This window comes from Prenolepis imparis, unplaced genomic scaffold (assembly GCF_030444845.1).
Source record: "Prenolepis imparis isolate NDT839.2.m4 unplaced genomic scaffold, iyPreImpa1.0 SCAF_9, whole genome shotgun sequence".
In the NCBI taxonomy this organism is placed as follows: domain Eukaryota; kingdom Metazoa; phylum Arthropoda; class Insecta; order Hymenoptera; family Formicidae; genus Prenolepis; species Prenolepis imparis.
This window is the reverse complement of record NW_028141167.1, coordinates 4,119,138-4,134,871: the sequence shown is the minus strand read 5'-3', so window position 1 is coordinate 4,134,871 and position 15,734 is coordinate 4,119,138. Positions and strand designations below refer to the sequence as shown.

The window sequence follows — 15,734 nt, the reverse complement described above, 5'->3', positions numbered from 1 at the left end:
ACCTTGATAACCCATGCATGATTCATATTTTACAAGTACGTAAATGCTGAAATAAAACACATTTACGTTACGTCGTCAATTTGCAAGTAGAAAACTACGCAGGCGGTCAGACAGTCGCCAAGGAGAATCTAGCAGTCGCCTGTTTCTGTTTGAATGACATCTTAAGCAAGTCTGCGATATCCTCGTTCCTTGTCCTTAAATTTTCCAAGGATCGACTCCTACCTCACATTAAGGAGGTTGCCATTGAATCCCGTGCAGTTATTTTGTCCCAAGGTTTCACGATACTCGATATAAAATGCGTGAAATTGTTCACCTCCAAGCCGGTCAATGCGGCAATCAAATAGGTGCCAAGGTTAGTAATGAAAAAAATAAAACATACGATAATGATAATCACAATTTCAAAGATTTATTGATACTGAAATATTTATTGCATTTAAATACTATTTTTTAAATATTATTGAAGCACTTATATTTCAAATTTAGAATCAATTTTTTTAAAATATTGATATAGCGATTAAAAAAACACGACATTTAATTAATTAAACATGCAATTTAATTAATTAACATGCAATTTAATTAACATACAATTTAATTAAATATCACGCAATTATTTATTTTATCATTTATCACACGCTCTGGCATTTAATTATTTCTAACAATTTATATAGTTTTGGGAAGTGATCTCAGATGAGCACGGCATCGATCCTACGGGCAGCTATCACGGTGATTCGGATCTTCAGCTGGAACGAATCAATGTTTACTACAACGAAGCCTCCGGGCCGAAATATGTACCGCGCGCGATTCTGGTGGACCTCGAACCCGGCACGATGGATTCCGTACGATCGGGGCCCTTCGGACAAATATTCCGACCGGACAACTTTGTGTTCGGACAGTCAGGGGCCGGCAATAACTGGGCCAAAGGTCACTACACCGAGGGCGCCGAACTGGTCGATTCGGTGCTCGACGTGGTGAGAAAGGAGGCCGAGAGCTGCGATTGTCTTCAGGGTTTTCAACTAACGCATTCGCTGGGAGGTGGTACCGGGTCCGGAATGGGCACTCTGCTCATCACGAAGATCCGAGAGGAGTATCCGGACAGGATCATGAGCACCTTCTCCGTCGTACCCTCTCCGAAAGTCTCCGACACCGTTGTAGAACCCTACAACGCTACCTTGTCGGTTCACCAACTGGTGGAGAACACGGATCAAGCTTATTGCATCGACAACGAAGCGCTTTACGACATTTGCTTCCGTACTTTGAAGCTGACTACTCCTACGTACGGTGATCTGAATCATCTCGTCTCCGCTACTATGTCCGGAGTGACAACCTGTCTAAGGTCTGTTGTATAAAAGTTAACAGTTATTGAATTATGCCATGAATAAATATTTAAAAATCCAGTGCATTCGCGCGTATCGATTTTGGTGCGATTTCTGCTGCAACATCGACCTAACAATGCTTTCGAAAAACTATACAATATATAAATTAATAAATGTTAAAAAAAATATACAAGCTATTTACTTTAAATAATAATAGATTTCCCGGCCAATTGAACGCCGATTTGAGGAAGCTCGCGGTGAATATGGTGCCGTTTCCTCGATTGCATTTCTTCATGCCGGGTTTCGCGCCCCTCACATCCCGAGGAAGCCAACAGTACCGAGCTCTCACCGTGCCGGAGCTCACCCAGCAGATGTTCGACGCGAAGAACATGATGGCTGCTTGCAATCCACGTCACGGACGTTATCTCACCGTGGCGGCCGTGTTCCGTGGGAGAATGTCGATGAAGGAGGTCGACGAGCAGATGCTCAACATCCAGAACAAGAACAGCTCGTTCTTCGTCGAGTGGATACCGAACAACGTGAAGACGGCGGTGTGCGATATTCCGCCCCGTGGCCTCAAGATGTCCGCCACCTTCATCGGCAACTCCACGGCCATTCAGGAGCTGTTCAAGAGAATCTCCGAACAATTCACGGCGATGTTCAGGAGGAAGGCCTTCCTCCACTGGTACACCGGCGAAGGCATGGATGAGTTGGAATTTAACGAGGCGGAGTCGAACATGAACGACCTGGTATCGGAGTATCAGCAGTATCAGGAGGCGACAGTGGAGGACGAAGAAATGGATGAGGAAGAAATGGAGAAGTAGAAGAGAAAGAAAAAGGAAGAAGAACTTGTAACGCGGAGAGGACGCTTGCAAACTTTTTTGACGACTCTTTCTTTTGTATCTGTCATTTTTAATCTGTTTTTTTTTTAAACGTTTTACAGCATTTTATATATCGTTTGTGTATACGTATTTTGAGAAGATATCTCGATTTGTATTGTTTTTGTGAAGTTTACAATAAATTGAATAAATAATACGTAGGCAGAAACATTGAATTGAAAGGTCTTTTGTTAAGGTCGTGAAATTAATTGACGACTTTTTCTGAGCACGCTACATTCTGATCGTTTAGGAAATCGCACACGATTTACTTCTCGCGCTGCTACGTTGACAGCGACAATATATCATCTGTATCAATTAATGACATTGTTCATTTAGCGTGATATAATATACGCGTTTCTTAAATAACACAAATACTCGCGGACGTTTAAAGACGTGGTTCTCGTTATCGAACTCGATATCATCCTTCTAGCCAACTGACATTGATGAAACCAAGGCCTTGGCAAAAATTGGCGATTGCGCATTATCTCATCGGTGCCCCGCGAGGGCAAACACTTTATTATTGCGTGCAATAACGGAGAACGCCTGTTATTGCGCGAGCTGCTATGAAGCTGCGACAAGCAAAGATGCTAAGCGAATCCAGTGCATTTGCGCGCGTATCGATTTTAATGCGATTTTGGTTGCAACATCGATTTAATAATGCTTCGCGAAAAATTGCTATCACAATAATAAAATATTATAATTGCGTCAGATAATAAATATTACACAAGTGATTGCGGAAATGTTTTGACGGAGAAAAGATGAAGAAGCATGAAATGATGATTGCGCGTTTCGTGTGACTGGAGAAAAAATTGTTTTGTGCAACACAGATTGACACATCGTAACGAGATTTTATATCAAAAATAAGAGCTATTATTACAAAAATTAAAATTATTTATGAAAATCTAATAAAAATAATAAGGTAATTAAAAAAGATAAATCTGCTTTTGGATGTGCTAATTCTAATTTAAGCTTCTAATTATTTTACGATCGATATCTGTTATCGATATTAAGATAGAGAGTAGCCTTTAGTCTGCATCGATATCGAAATTTTCTGTATAATATATTTTATTTAGTCAAATTGTAAAATTAAAAACAAAATGTGATTGTTTGTTAAAAGAATTATTAATTTTTTAATTTATATCTCAAAATTATTCTGAGTTGATATATTCATAATGAGAGAAATCGTGCACGTACAATTAGGACGAAGCGGTAATCGTATTGGTAATAAGGTAATTCTATAACCTGTTTTATATCCTGAAACACTATATCTTTTGTATTGTAATGTACAAATATAGAACGTATATTCCATTTGTCGTAAAAAAATTATTTTATAATAAATATTAGCTCTCTTGAGAAGAACATTAAATTTTTATAAAATATATTTATTAAATTAATATAAATTAATTCTATAATAATTAATTAAATTGCAATATATATATATACAGGGTGTCCGGTAATAGTCGCATCAACCGTCGTGTGCAGATTCCTGGGATCATTTGGAGACGATTTTTCCTCAGCAAAAATGTCGAGACACCAATAATTTTCGAGTTATAAGCGATTGAAAATAAAGGATTTTTCGCAACTAAACCTTGTGGAAATAAAATAATAATAAATTCACATTCTTCAGTTAATTTTAGGTAGAGTTTATTTTAATAGAATTTTAATTTAAGACTTAGTTACAAAGATACATGATGGCAAAAATTGAAAACATGCAAAAAATAATGACCTCCCTCGACATTTTCGCTGAGGAAAAATCGTCTCCAAATGATCCCAGGAATCTCCACACGACGGTTGATGCGACTATTACCGGACACCCTGTATATATCAAATTTAATTTTTAGTTTTGGGAAGCAATAGCAAATGAGCATGGATTGGATGAGTATGGCAGATACAGGCCGAGCACTTCTGAACTACAAAAGGAATATATTGATGCATACTTTTCGGAAGGTGCAGGTATTAATAATATTACACGCAACAATAATTATAGTATTTATAGACCATTATAAAGTGATTAAATGCGGATGTATTATTATGGCACTTGCTTCCTTTTTTCTAGATGGAAGACGCGTAGCCAGAGCTTTACTGCTTGATTTCAACTGCAGCACGAAATACGAAATATTACATTCACATTACAGCTCGCTATTTAAGCCTAACAATATCGTGTTCGACGGCGCCGGGACTAACTATAATTGGGCCAAAGGTTATTACAGCGAAGGAGCTGATATCCTGAATCGTAGCTTGGAGATCGTGCGAACGGAAGTCGAGGCCTGCGACTCGCTCCAAGGTTGAAAGTTCAATAGCCTCGGCGAAGAATTTGGTATTGCTTAAGCGGAAATAGAGAGAATTAAATTATCAATTATTATTATTGAACTATTACCATTATCTATGTTTCTCTCTTCTCTCTCCTCTCTTGCTAAATTTTATTATTATTATCAAAAAAATTTCAATTATATTTTATTTTTATTATTGCTTGGACCAATCTTCTTGTTGAATAAAAAAATTAACAATTATATATATTATTAATGAAGGTATACAGATTGTGCATGCTCTGAGCGGTGGCACTGGATCAGGTTTCGGCAGTTTGTTCGCCAGACACATAACAGATGAATATCCCGATACAATTAAAAAATCTTATTCATTGTTACCATCATCAAACGAAACATATATAGAACCCTATAATGCGATATTAACGATTCCATACTTGATCAATGACATCAAGGAAGTCATTTGCTTCAGCAACGAGGCCGTCACCAACAGGTGCTATCGCGAATACGGACACTTTATCGACGCAACCTTTGAACGCGAAAATTATTTAATTTCGCAGTGCATGTCAGAGATCACAGCGTGTTTCAGGTTGAAATCATGGCATATTTAAGAACTTTACTTAAATGTAAAATAGAATTTTAATTATATGTAAAATATAAAACTTTAATATTGCTAAGCTTTTAACGTATAAACATAAAAATATATTTTTACACAAAAATTTTATTTTTTATATTTGGAAAATTTAAAAAGATTTTTATTTATGTGTTATATTTGTGTGTTATTTTTTTGTTTAGGTTTCCAAGTGAATTAAATCCAAGCCTCAGCAAGTTTTTGATTAACATGGTGCCGTTTCCCCAATTGCACTTCTTCGTGCCTGGATACGTACGGCTTATACCATATACTTATCTTTATTCGAATATTATAGTTAGAACATTGATTCAACAGATGTTCGAAAGGACAAACATGTTTATTAATTGCAATCCTAACGAAGGATTTCTTACCGCCGCTGCTATCTTCAGAGGCAGAATATCTCCCAGGGTATCCATTAATAAAAATTAGAAGAGTATAAAATAACATTTTCGTATCTTAAAATTCTTTATATGATACAAATAATGATAAAGAAATATATAAAATGAGAAGATTTAAATTTCGATATACGACTTAACTCTTCTTTTTAGGACGTGGACGAGATCAGACACTTTATACAATATATGTTCAGATTGCCGTATTACGTGCAATTGATTCCGGATAATATTAAAACTGGTATATGCGACATACCAAATGCGAACATAATATCTGCTACTTCGCTGTCAAATACGACTGCGATTCAGCATGTGTTTATGAACCTGCTTAATCAATTCCAAATAATGTTCCGAAATAGGACGCATATTAATGGGTACATCTCCGAAGGTGTTGAGATATCTGATTTCTGGGAAGCTCAGAACACTTTATTATCCCTCATTGATGGATATCAAAACCCATAGAGGTACAGATGGCTTTCAAGGAAGAATTTATATCATATCTTGGAGACTAAACTTGATATTTCAAATATATAAATAAATCAGCAAATAGAACTGCATGAATTAAAAAACTATTGTATATACGCTCACTTTTTAATAATATTAAAAATACTTTCTATCATGAAAAATCAAAATTTTGTAATTTAATTTATTGCTACTTGTAAACGAGTATAGCAATGTAGAAAAAAAATATATAAATGGAAAAACTGTAAGAAAACTAATACAGTGAAATTTTAGTGATATAATATATCGCAAAAAAGACTGTAAATGAAAGAATTTAATCTTTTTTTAAATTGAAGAATTTGTTGAGAAACTATATAGAGAAAAATTGAAATTCTATTATTTCAAGATTATCAGTTATGATAAAAGCGTGATATTTTAAGGATTTTTATTACAATCCAATCCATGTTACATTTATCCAAGCAACATATTAAGATCTTTATAATTATCACTAATAAAGCTGAATATAATATAGGCGTATCCAAAAATAATGATATAATTATTTTTAAATTTATTATTCACCGCAATTACATCATTTGCCTTCAAATACTCGTCCTCATAAATATGTATTATCATAATATATTCATAAATATTTCAAACAATCCCGTATAAAAATCATCTCGATCGCCTATATTACATTTGCCTCGTCGATTACAGAGCTTATTATATATAAAAGTATCAAAAGGCGGCTTCTCGCGAGCGCACAGTCGGTCGTTGCGCGAGTTCCTACGATGACGAGACACAGGTAGAAAAGCTGAAGAATCAGAAGAAGGTAGCAGCATCGCGTTGCTTTTCAGTTTTCCTGCTCGCAAGTTTCAAAATCATCAGCGCACTCTTCCGCCTCGAAGTCTTCCTCCGCTGTGGCTTCCTGGTACTGCTGGTATTCGGATACCAAATCATTCATGTTGGATTCGGCCTCGGTGAATTCCATCTCGTCCATGCCTTCGCCGGTGTACCAGTGGAGGAAAGCCTTCCTCCTGAACATCGCCGTGAATTGTTCGGAGATTCTCTTGAATAGCTCCTGAATGGCGGTGGTGTTGCCAATGAAGGTCGACGACATCTTCAGGCCCTTCGGTGGGATGTCGCAGACGGCGGTCTTCACGTTGTTCGGTATCCACTCGACAAAGTACGAGCTGTTTTTGTTCTGTACACTGAGCATCTGCTCGTCCACCTCCTTCATCGACATCCTGCCGCGAAAGACAGCCGCCACGGTGAGGTATCGGCCGTGGCGAGGATCGCAGGCCGCCATCATGTTCTTCGCGTCAAACATCTGCTGGGTGAGCTCCGGCACGGAAAGCGCCGAATATTGTTGCATGGACCTGGACGTCAGAGGCGCGAAACCAGGCATGAAGAAGTGCAGGCGTGGGAAGGGCACCATGTTCACCGCGAGCTTCCTAAGATCGGCATTCAACTGGCCGGGGAACCTGAAGAAAATCAATCAGTGTGTTATTCGCGAATTTATTCGCGAGATAAAAACGTTATTAATCAATTCTTGCGCTACTCAGAGAAGATTATTAGTCCGATATACTTTCATTTGAAATTAAAATGGAATTTGTACGTCATATAATAATTTGAAACATTATTTTATTTTCTCTTTGAATTCGTGAATTTTTATATATACCTGAGGCAAGTTGTTACTCCGGACATGGTGAGCGAGACCAGGTGATTGAGGTCGTTGTAACTCGGATTGGAAACCTTGAGAGTGCGGAAACAGATATCGTATAGAGCCTCGTTATCGATGCAATAGGTCTCATCGGTATTTTCCACCAATTGATGCACCGACAGGGTCGCATTATATGGTTCGACGACGGTATCGGACACTTTGGGCGACGGCATCACCGAATAAGTGTTCATAATCCGATCGGGATACTCCTCGCGGATCTTGGAGATCAACAGGGTGCCCATTCCGGATCCGGTGCCGCCTCCCAGCGAGTGAGTGAGTTGAAAACCTTGAAGACAATCGCAGTTCTCGCACTCTTTTCGCACCACGTCGAGAACAGAGTCGACCAACTCGGCGCCCTCGGTGTAATGGCCCTTCGCCCAGTTGTTACCGGCACCGGATTGCCCAAAGACAAAGTTGTCCGGTCTAAAGAGCTTCCCATAAGCACCGGAACGTACGGCGTCCATCGTTCCCGGCTCCAGATCCAGCAGGATCGCGCGAGGCACGTATTTTCCTCCATTCGTTGATGTCGCAACTGAGATGAGAAAAATTAAAAATCAAAATTATTAACGTTTGCTTATTGAAATATAAAATTATGAAAAATACAAGAAACAAAAAATGTTTTAAATAAAAATGGGATAACAATATCCTATATAATGTTTTCTAGGAAAAAAATCTCTAAATTTTTTCCATTATTAAATATACATAAATATCGAGGATAAGTGGAGACGTATGACGCATAAAACATCAATGATTGTATTCAATAGGCGTATGACTCGTGAATGATACAAGACGTCAAAGAGATCATATTAATTAGTCGCTATTGTCATTCTACCAAAAACTCGTAGCGACTATAGTGGTCGACGGAAATGCGTGCCTGTATCGTTTGCAAATGAGTATAGCTATTGAGATATGCCGTCAAAAGAATATGAAGATCTGCGTTTAATTAACATCACAATAAAAAATATTCTAATTTTTAAATAAATCCTTAATGAAATATGCGTGTACTTTTAATTAATTTTTAATATGATTGCAGATATTAAGATTATTTGGATATTTTTGAAAAAAAAACAGAACGATGCGCCAAGAGTAACATAAATTAAAGAAAAATAATATATAAATTAAAAATATAGAAAAAATGAGAAAAAGAAATATAAGAATTAAAAATATAAATGTTTCCATGTGTAGCATGTTTGAATCTATTTCTGACGTATAATTTACCCGGTAATGTGTATGTTTCATGATAATTGAGCTGTTTTAAACGTGTGAAAGCACGTACCGCGCGTTACGTTCTTGGAAATAATTTCATTTTGCAGCGCAAACAAATGCATGAGAAGTCCTGAAATCGTGTTGCAGCCGCAATCTATAACCCTAAGTCCCCGACCACACAAAGCGGCTATTTTCAGCGTAAATGTGCGTGTCTCGACGCTCCTCTTCATCCATCGGCGCGGGACATTTTGCTTTTCTACCTTTCTTGTTATTGCTATTTTTGACGCGAGGACAGAATCCGCGCAGAGGAAAAAGAGAGAGAAATCATCTCCATTGGAATGATCTCTTCCATGGATCGAGAAATCTATGAATATGATCTCTTTGTACTTGCATAATATACGCAAATACCACTTTGTTATATATATATATATTTTTTTTTTACCAACTTATAAACATTAGAAATTATTGTTTGTTGGGAATGTTTAATAATTTATTTTTAAGTGTAATTGTTATTTATATATGGATATGCTCATAACAAAATTATATTAAAAAATTAAATTAGTTGTAATTATATTAACCAGCTAGTTTTTATTTTATTGTATTCTTGATATTTCTAGACTGATCATCTTATTTGTACTCTTTCACCGAGAAGCCAAGCGCATCAAATAATCCAATTTCCATTAAGTATCATGTATGTCATGTATGTATGTCATGAGATACACACACATTCAAGAATATATGTATATAATATATACATCAATATCTCGTTTTTACAGATATCTTTTTTTGGTCACTTTCTTCTTTTTATTCTATTCTACTCTTGATGTTTCTATAGATTATCTTTATATACATCCTTTCACCGAGAAAGCAGGTGTGTCAAGTAACCCGATTTCCATTAAGTAAGTACATGTATATACATGAGATACTCAATGCGATATATATAAATATAATTCTATATACTGTATGAAATGTATAAACGGAGCTATTCATTAAATCCTTAATTAAATCAGAATTATATAGAAACGAATTAGATTAATCTGATTATATATTTAGATTATTATATTAGATTAATCTAATTCGTTTTTATATAATTCTGATTTCATTATGGATTTAATGAATAGCTCCGTTTATACATTTCATACAGCATATGGAATTATATTTAGATTATTATATATTAAATTAATCTAATTCGTTTTTATATAATTCTGATTTAATTAAGAATTTAATGAATAGCTCCGTTTATACATTTCATACAGTATATAGAATTATATATATATATTTTTTTCTATATATGCATGTATATAGTATATATAATTTTCTCATTTCGTTTAATCTAACCGAATATGATTACGCGCGCGAAGCAAAGTTATATTATTCTTTAATAATAACATATCTCAAAAATTGCAACGCATGCATAAAAATTATTATTGCAATGCATGGATAAAAATATATTAATTAATTATGCAATATTTAAATCTTTAACAGAGGACAAAACAATAGAATTTTCTACAGAAGAATCTTTCGATTAAAATATCTGCGCTTCCATTAGATTCGCGCATCTATATACATCCTCCACACTGCACGTCTCGCGCAAAACTGACCGCTGACCGCAAGACTGAACAGCGAACGGTGTCGTCATACTCGCGCCATCTGACGGTGAAACCTAACTTCACAGCCAAGAATGAATCGGACCCGGCGAAGACACCTCTCTCTTTCTATCTTTTCCATTAGATGCGTGCGTCCCATACGTCCATCACGCTGCAAGTCTCGCACAAGATTGATCCCCACCCCGACTGCAAGACTCTGCGCAGCGGTGTCGCCAACTAACGACGAAACCTGACTTCACAGCCAAGATGAACCGGACCTGACGAAAACATCTCTCTCTTTCTAGCCTTTCCATTACATTAGTACATCTCATACGTCCGTCACGTTGCGCGTCTCGCGCGGCACTGATTCTCGTGCGAGATATCGCAACTGCGAAACTGATGATCAGTCTCGCGCGAGCCGTGCAGTGTAGCGGATGTATGGAGATGCGTGAGTCTAATGAAAGCGTAGGTATTTTAATCAAAAGATTCTTGTAGAAAATTCTATCTTGCAATAATAATTTTTATACATGCGTTGCAATTTTTAAGATTTTATTATCAAAGAATAACATAACTTCGCTTCGCGCGCGTAATTATATTCGGTTCGATTAAACGAAATAAGAAAAATATATATACATATATACATATAAAACAAAATATAATAATAATAAAAATTAAAACAAAATATTAATAAATTACATATTTTGTTTAAAAAATATAATTTTCTTAAAAAAAAATTGAAAATATGCTTATTGTGAATATAAGAAATAATTTTGTAGCATATACATAATAATAAATATTTCAATAATAAGTTGAGAGAGGAGAGAGAAGATTCTCCAATATTGAATTGCATTTAAAAATGAAAAAAAAAGAAATACGTAATGTTTAACACGTCCTTACCAGATGCCTCATTATAGTATACAGAGATTCGTTCGAGTTGCAGATCGCTTTCTCCGTTATAAATACCCGACTGATCGATCCCGTGCTCTTCAGAGATGACTTCCCAGAACTGCAACATAATTCGTTTATATTAACTATACGTGAGTCAATTGCTCAAACAACTTACTTATTTTCAGGAATATTTAATAACCAGAAAAAATAGTTCAGTGTAAAAATAGCTGAAAGAGGAAAGAGAGAGAGAGAGAGAGTATCCTCTTATCATTTCCCCTAAAGAAAACTCGTTCAGAGGTTTATTCTATGTTGAACTTTTCGCTAAACTCTCAGAGCCACTCGAATGAAGAACGGCTTCCTATCGAGCACGTTTACCCTAAAGCTCCCGGGCAGCGATGTGACAGGGGGGAAAAAGACGGGACGGATAACACGCGCGACATCCAAAAATAGGGAGGCACGGAATTAACGCAGCCTACGGTCCCCCTCTGGCTCATGTCCACCCTCCGGGTTAAAACATTTCTTCTCTCTCCCCATTTGTCTTGTCTTTGCTATTTTCTCTTCCTATTAATAGCAGACCGAGTGGCCGTAGCTGCCGCCTCAACGAACTGTGTCTCTCTGATTATTCTAACTGCATCCTAGTGCATCCTCGCTGCGCTCATTATCGTGCGGAATAAAATTAATTTACATTCCTCATTTTTTCATGCACAAACAGCTATGTTCAAAGGAGAATATTTCTATCATTATCGAGAGATCATTTTGTAGATCTGTATTTTACAAGAAATATATATATATATTGCATGTGTTAAAAATACAAAGAAGAACCAAAAATATAAAGAAATCATATTTAGTTAATTTTTATAAATATTATTTTGATTGATAAGAAATATTATATTAGATCATAGACGAATCATGTAAAAAAATGCAAAATTGCAATATGATTATTGAGATATGCTTAGCTGATTCACTGCAAGATTTTTATGAATCTCCTCTTATTTTAATTCCTCGAGAAACATAGTCATATAATCTTGTTTAGATCGTAAACGTTCCATAATCTCACAGAAGCTTCATTCTTGCTTCCTGCAATCGTTAAACTCTTTCAAGCGGAAAACAATGCCGCGGAAGCGATAGTGGATCATATCTAGAACGAAGTGAAGGGACGATACTCTTCAAGATAGACGATCGTTTGAGCGCTGCACTTGCTAGACTAACGAAAACAATGTGTATCTGATTGTGAAAATCGAATTGATTTTCAGCGAATTGATTCACTGTAACGAGAAATTACATTTGTCTAGCGTTGCATTTTTATTTTGTTAATTAATTAATTATTTTTCAGATTTTGAATGACAGAAAAAATTTACATTGCGAATATATATGTATATAGATTGTGATAGTGATAATTATTTGTAATTTATAAAAGCATAATCAATACATAAAAATATATAGATATATTTTCTAATATGTTTTTTAAATTAATTAGTGAATGCATTGTTTTTTTGTTACTTTAGTACAATATTTGATTATATTATACTTCTCATTTGTGTTGCAACTAAATCTATATATTTACTTGTTACTGATAAAAATATTTCTTATGATAAAAATGACTCATTGAGTCCTTCATATCTTCCGGTTCACGGTATAATGTGCGTCGTGACACGATAAGCAATATTGTAAAAAAATCCTAATTCGTAAGGAAGTTACACGAAAACTTGATAAGATATCGAAGATAAATGACGATAAAGCAACAAGTTTACTTTAGCTAAGTGCAGTTAAATCTTTACGACAGCTTTCACATTGGACTGCCTGTCAATTTTTTCAATATTTATTAAATTTATTTATTAATATATGTATATAAAAATAATACACAATAAAATACAAAAATATATGAATGCGAAATAATCCAAAATAATGAACAGAATGGGTACATAATTGGAGTAAATTAACAATAAATTAATAACGTACAAGGTAACTGATCTTTTATGCAAAAAAATGTTTTTTTTTTTTAAATATTGTGCAATAACTGATGTAATTAAATCTCGAATATCATGAATCCCTATGTTGTCACACCTATAAACTCGATCAATAAGATTAACGAATCTGAAGTGCTTCTTTCGCAATAATACTTTTTACAATGTTTCCAATAACGTGTCTCACTCAGAATCAACAAGCAATAAGAATTAACATTAACATTTATTTACAATCATACACACACACACACACACACAAATATACCTATATATGTATATAATATTTAATTTACTTCAACGTGCAAATTATTTTTTAATCGCGTGTAATAAAAGTAATTTTTTTATTTTATCAATATTTTACGTCGAGAATAATTTACTTGATTTTTTTAAACAACTGATTTATTTCATTTCAAAAGATTCCAATCTCGAGACGACCGACTCCACTCATTTTTACGCCAATGGATAATGGAGACGATTACTGCAGAATTTTAAGTGCTCTTTAAGTACACATTAAGTATCGTCTCGCTTCCTGCCCCCGCTCTTTAAGTTAGCCAGCACGATTAAAACTTGGGTCACTTTACGCACTTTAGGTCGCACCAGATAAAAGGGGGAATAGCGCGAGACGAGCATAGCTCTTTAAATTCCATATCGTTGTGTGCCTTATCTTCGACTCAATTATAGCTGCAGCCAAATGATATCACTGCGAAAGATTGTACTTAAATTTTTTTTAAACAATGTTTGTATTTCTGCTGATGATTTATTTCACCGAGTTTATTGATTAAATTATGACAAGAAAGACGAACTAGAGAAATTTACACAACTTTCAAGACAGTTTCGAGTTCTCAAAAATATATTTTCATTCTTGTTAATCATTTCAGATTGTTAAATATTCATAATTATCGTGTTTTTTGTGATCAAAGTAATATTTCGTATTCAGAAAAAAGAGACATTTTGACGGATAGACTAATTCCTTGAAAATAACGAGAACGAGAAGAGAAAGTTTGAAGAGCATAGTTCTTTTGTTAATCATGGTAAAAATGCCCCGAACGAAGTAGGATCGATATTTCGAAGACAGTGAGTCACAATGCCCGGCTTGTTCGAGCTTTAATTGACTGTCTGTCGTCTCAGCACGCGACATAAGCCAGGTTTACGATTAATTTCCGGCGCCGCATATCTTCGCAAACGAATAAATTAAATTGTTGCCCTATCGTAATGCTCTTCTGCGACTCTCCACACCCTGTTGAATATATCACGATTTCCATTCACGTTTTTAGCTTTCGATATTAAAATTGCGTTCAACTTTTTATCCGTACTTTCGTTTAGAATTATTATATCAATTCATTAATCAACGATTTGCTTTGATGATATATTTCGATCGATAAAATATTTTTTTTTAAAGCTAGACCATAGAATTAAAGAAGAATAATTTGAAAGAATAATTAAAAAATTTGCTAAAACATCTCGTGATCCTAATATATGTACAAATAATTTTTAATAACATGGAACACACCTTAGAAAACCGCTTCCTTAATGAAGAACAACCTAATTATCAAATTTGCCGAGGAGGAATGAACTTCGAATTTACAGTTTGTTAATTAAAATGCGCATGCAATAATTTTACTTCCACATTTTAAATTCTCGCTTGAAAGAGTCTTCAGAAAAGACGTACATCTCTTCTTAGGGATTAAAACGTCGACCTACCTTAGCTCCGATCTGGTTGCCGCATTGTCCAGCCTGCAGATGCACGATTTCCCTCATCCTGCTTTCCTTTCAGCGCGAATAAAACGATGGTAACGAACAGCTGATCTCTTCTCCTGGTCCTCCTCCGTATCCTGCCGTGATCGCGGCTCGAGTTTGTCCCCGGTACTGCGTGCTCGACGCGTTGAAATGGAATGCGTAGCTGTGCGTAGCGTGTGCAACTGAGTGCAACCGAGGCGAGGTGTGCAACCGGCCGTCGCGAGTCGAGCCTGCGAATGGATGACGAGCCGGACGAGGGAAACGCACTCGTGTCGGCCTCCACTCTCCCGAAGCGGAGCTACGGCGACTCGGCGATGATGGGGTAAAGACTGAGTGAGAGAGGAGCGGGGAGAGCAATCCCGTCGTCCTGACACAGAGAAAGAGAGAGAGAGAGAGAGAAGGAAAGTAGAACAAAAGATAGAAAGAGAAAGAGAAAAAAAGAGAAGGGGAGGAAAAACGACGGGGCTGGTTTTTGCATCCATGGGGTTCTCCCGAGAGAAGGGGTGTGTAAACCCTCAGCGATACACAAATCTCCCGAATTACGCTCTTCCAGTCCGTTTGTTTCTCTTCTCTCTATGTGAATACGTCGCTTCTCTGATCATCAGCGAGTATAGTTTTCTTTTTTTTTTCTTCATCCGCTTGGAGCGCAAAATCGATTCTTCGAATATACTGCGAATTAATTATACGATTATTTCGTGATTTGATTACCGGAAG

At 35.9% G+C, this 15,734-nt stretch overlaps 3 protein-coding genes across 3 annotated transcripts; 2 read left to right on the top strand and 1 right to left on the bottom strand.

Annotated features, from left to right (window-relative positions):
• The first annotated feature begins 98 nt into the window (after positions 1-98).
• LOC145940612 (tubulin beta chain-like) lies at positions 99-2,277 on the top strand. The gene is made up of 3 exons (XM_083045951.1): positions 99-352; positions 669-1,333; positions 1,531-2,277. Exons 1-3 carry the CDS (start codon positions 296-298, stop codon positions 2,135-2,137), a joined length of 1,329 nt encoding a protein of 442 aa, XP_082902077.1. The 5' UTR covers positions 99-295; the 3' UTR covers positions 2,138-2,277.
• A 981-nt stretch (positions 2,278-3,258) lies between these two features.
• Positions 3,259-6,055, top strand: LOC145940613 (tubulin beta chain-like). The gene is made up of 6 exons (XM_083045952.1): positions 3,259-3,420; positions 4,033-4,144; positions 4,248-4,475; positions 4,720-5,044; positions 5,251-5,494; positions 5,635-6,055. The coding sequence occupies exons 1-6, from the start codon at positions 3,364-3,366 to the stop codon at positions 5,938-5,940; spliced, it is 1,272 nt and encodes a 423-aa protein (XP_082902078.1). The 5' UTR covers positions 3,259-3,363; the 3' UTR covers positions 5,941-6,055.
• LOC145940611 (tubulin beta-3 chain) lies at positions 5,405-15,307 on the bottom strand. The gene is made up of 4 exons (XM_083045949.1): positions 14,985-15,307; positions 11,329-11,437; positions 7,598-8,171; positions 5,405-7,400 (listed from the first exon to the last, which is right to left on the bottom strand). The coding sequence occupies exons 1-4, from the start codon at positions 15,039-15,041 to the stop codon at positions 6,770-6,772; spliced, it is 1,371 nt and encodes a 456-aa protein (XP_082902075.1). The 5' UTR covers positions 15,042-15,307; the 3' UTR covers positions 5,405-6,769.
• Between the last annotated feature and the right edge of the window lie 427 nt (positions 15,308-15,734).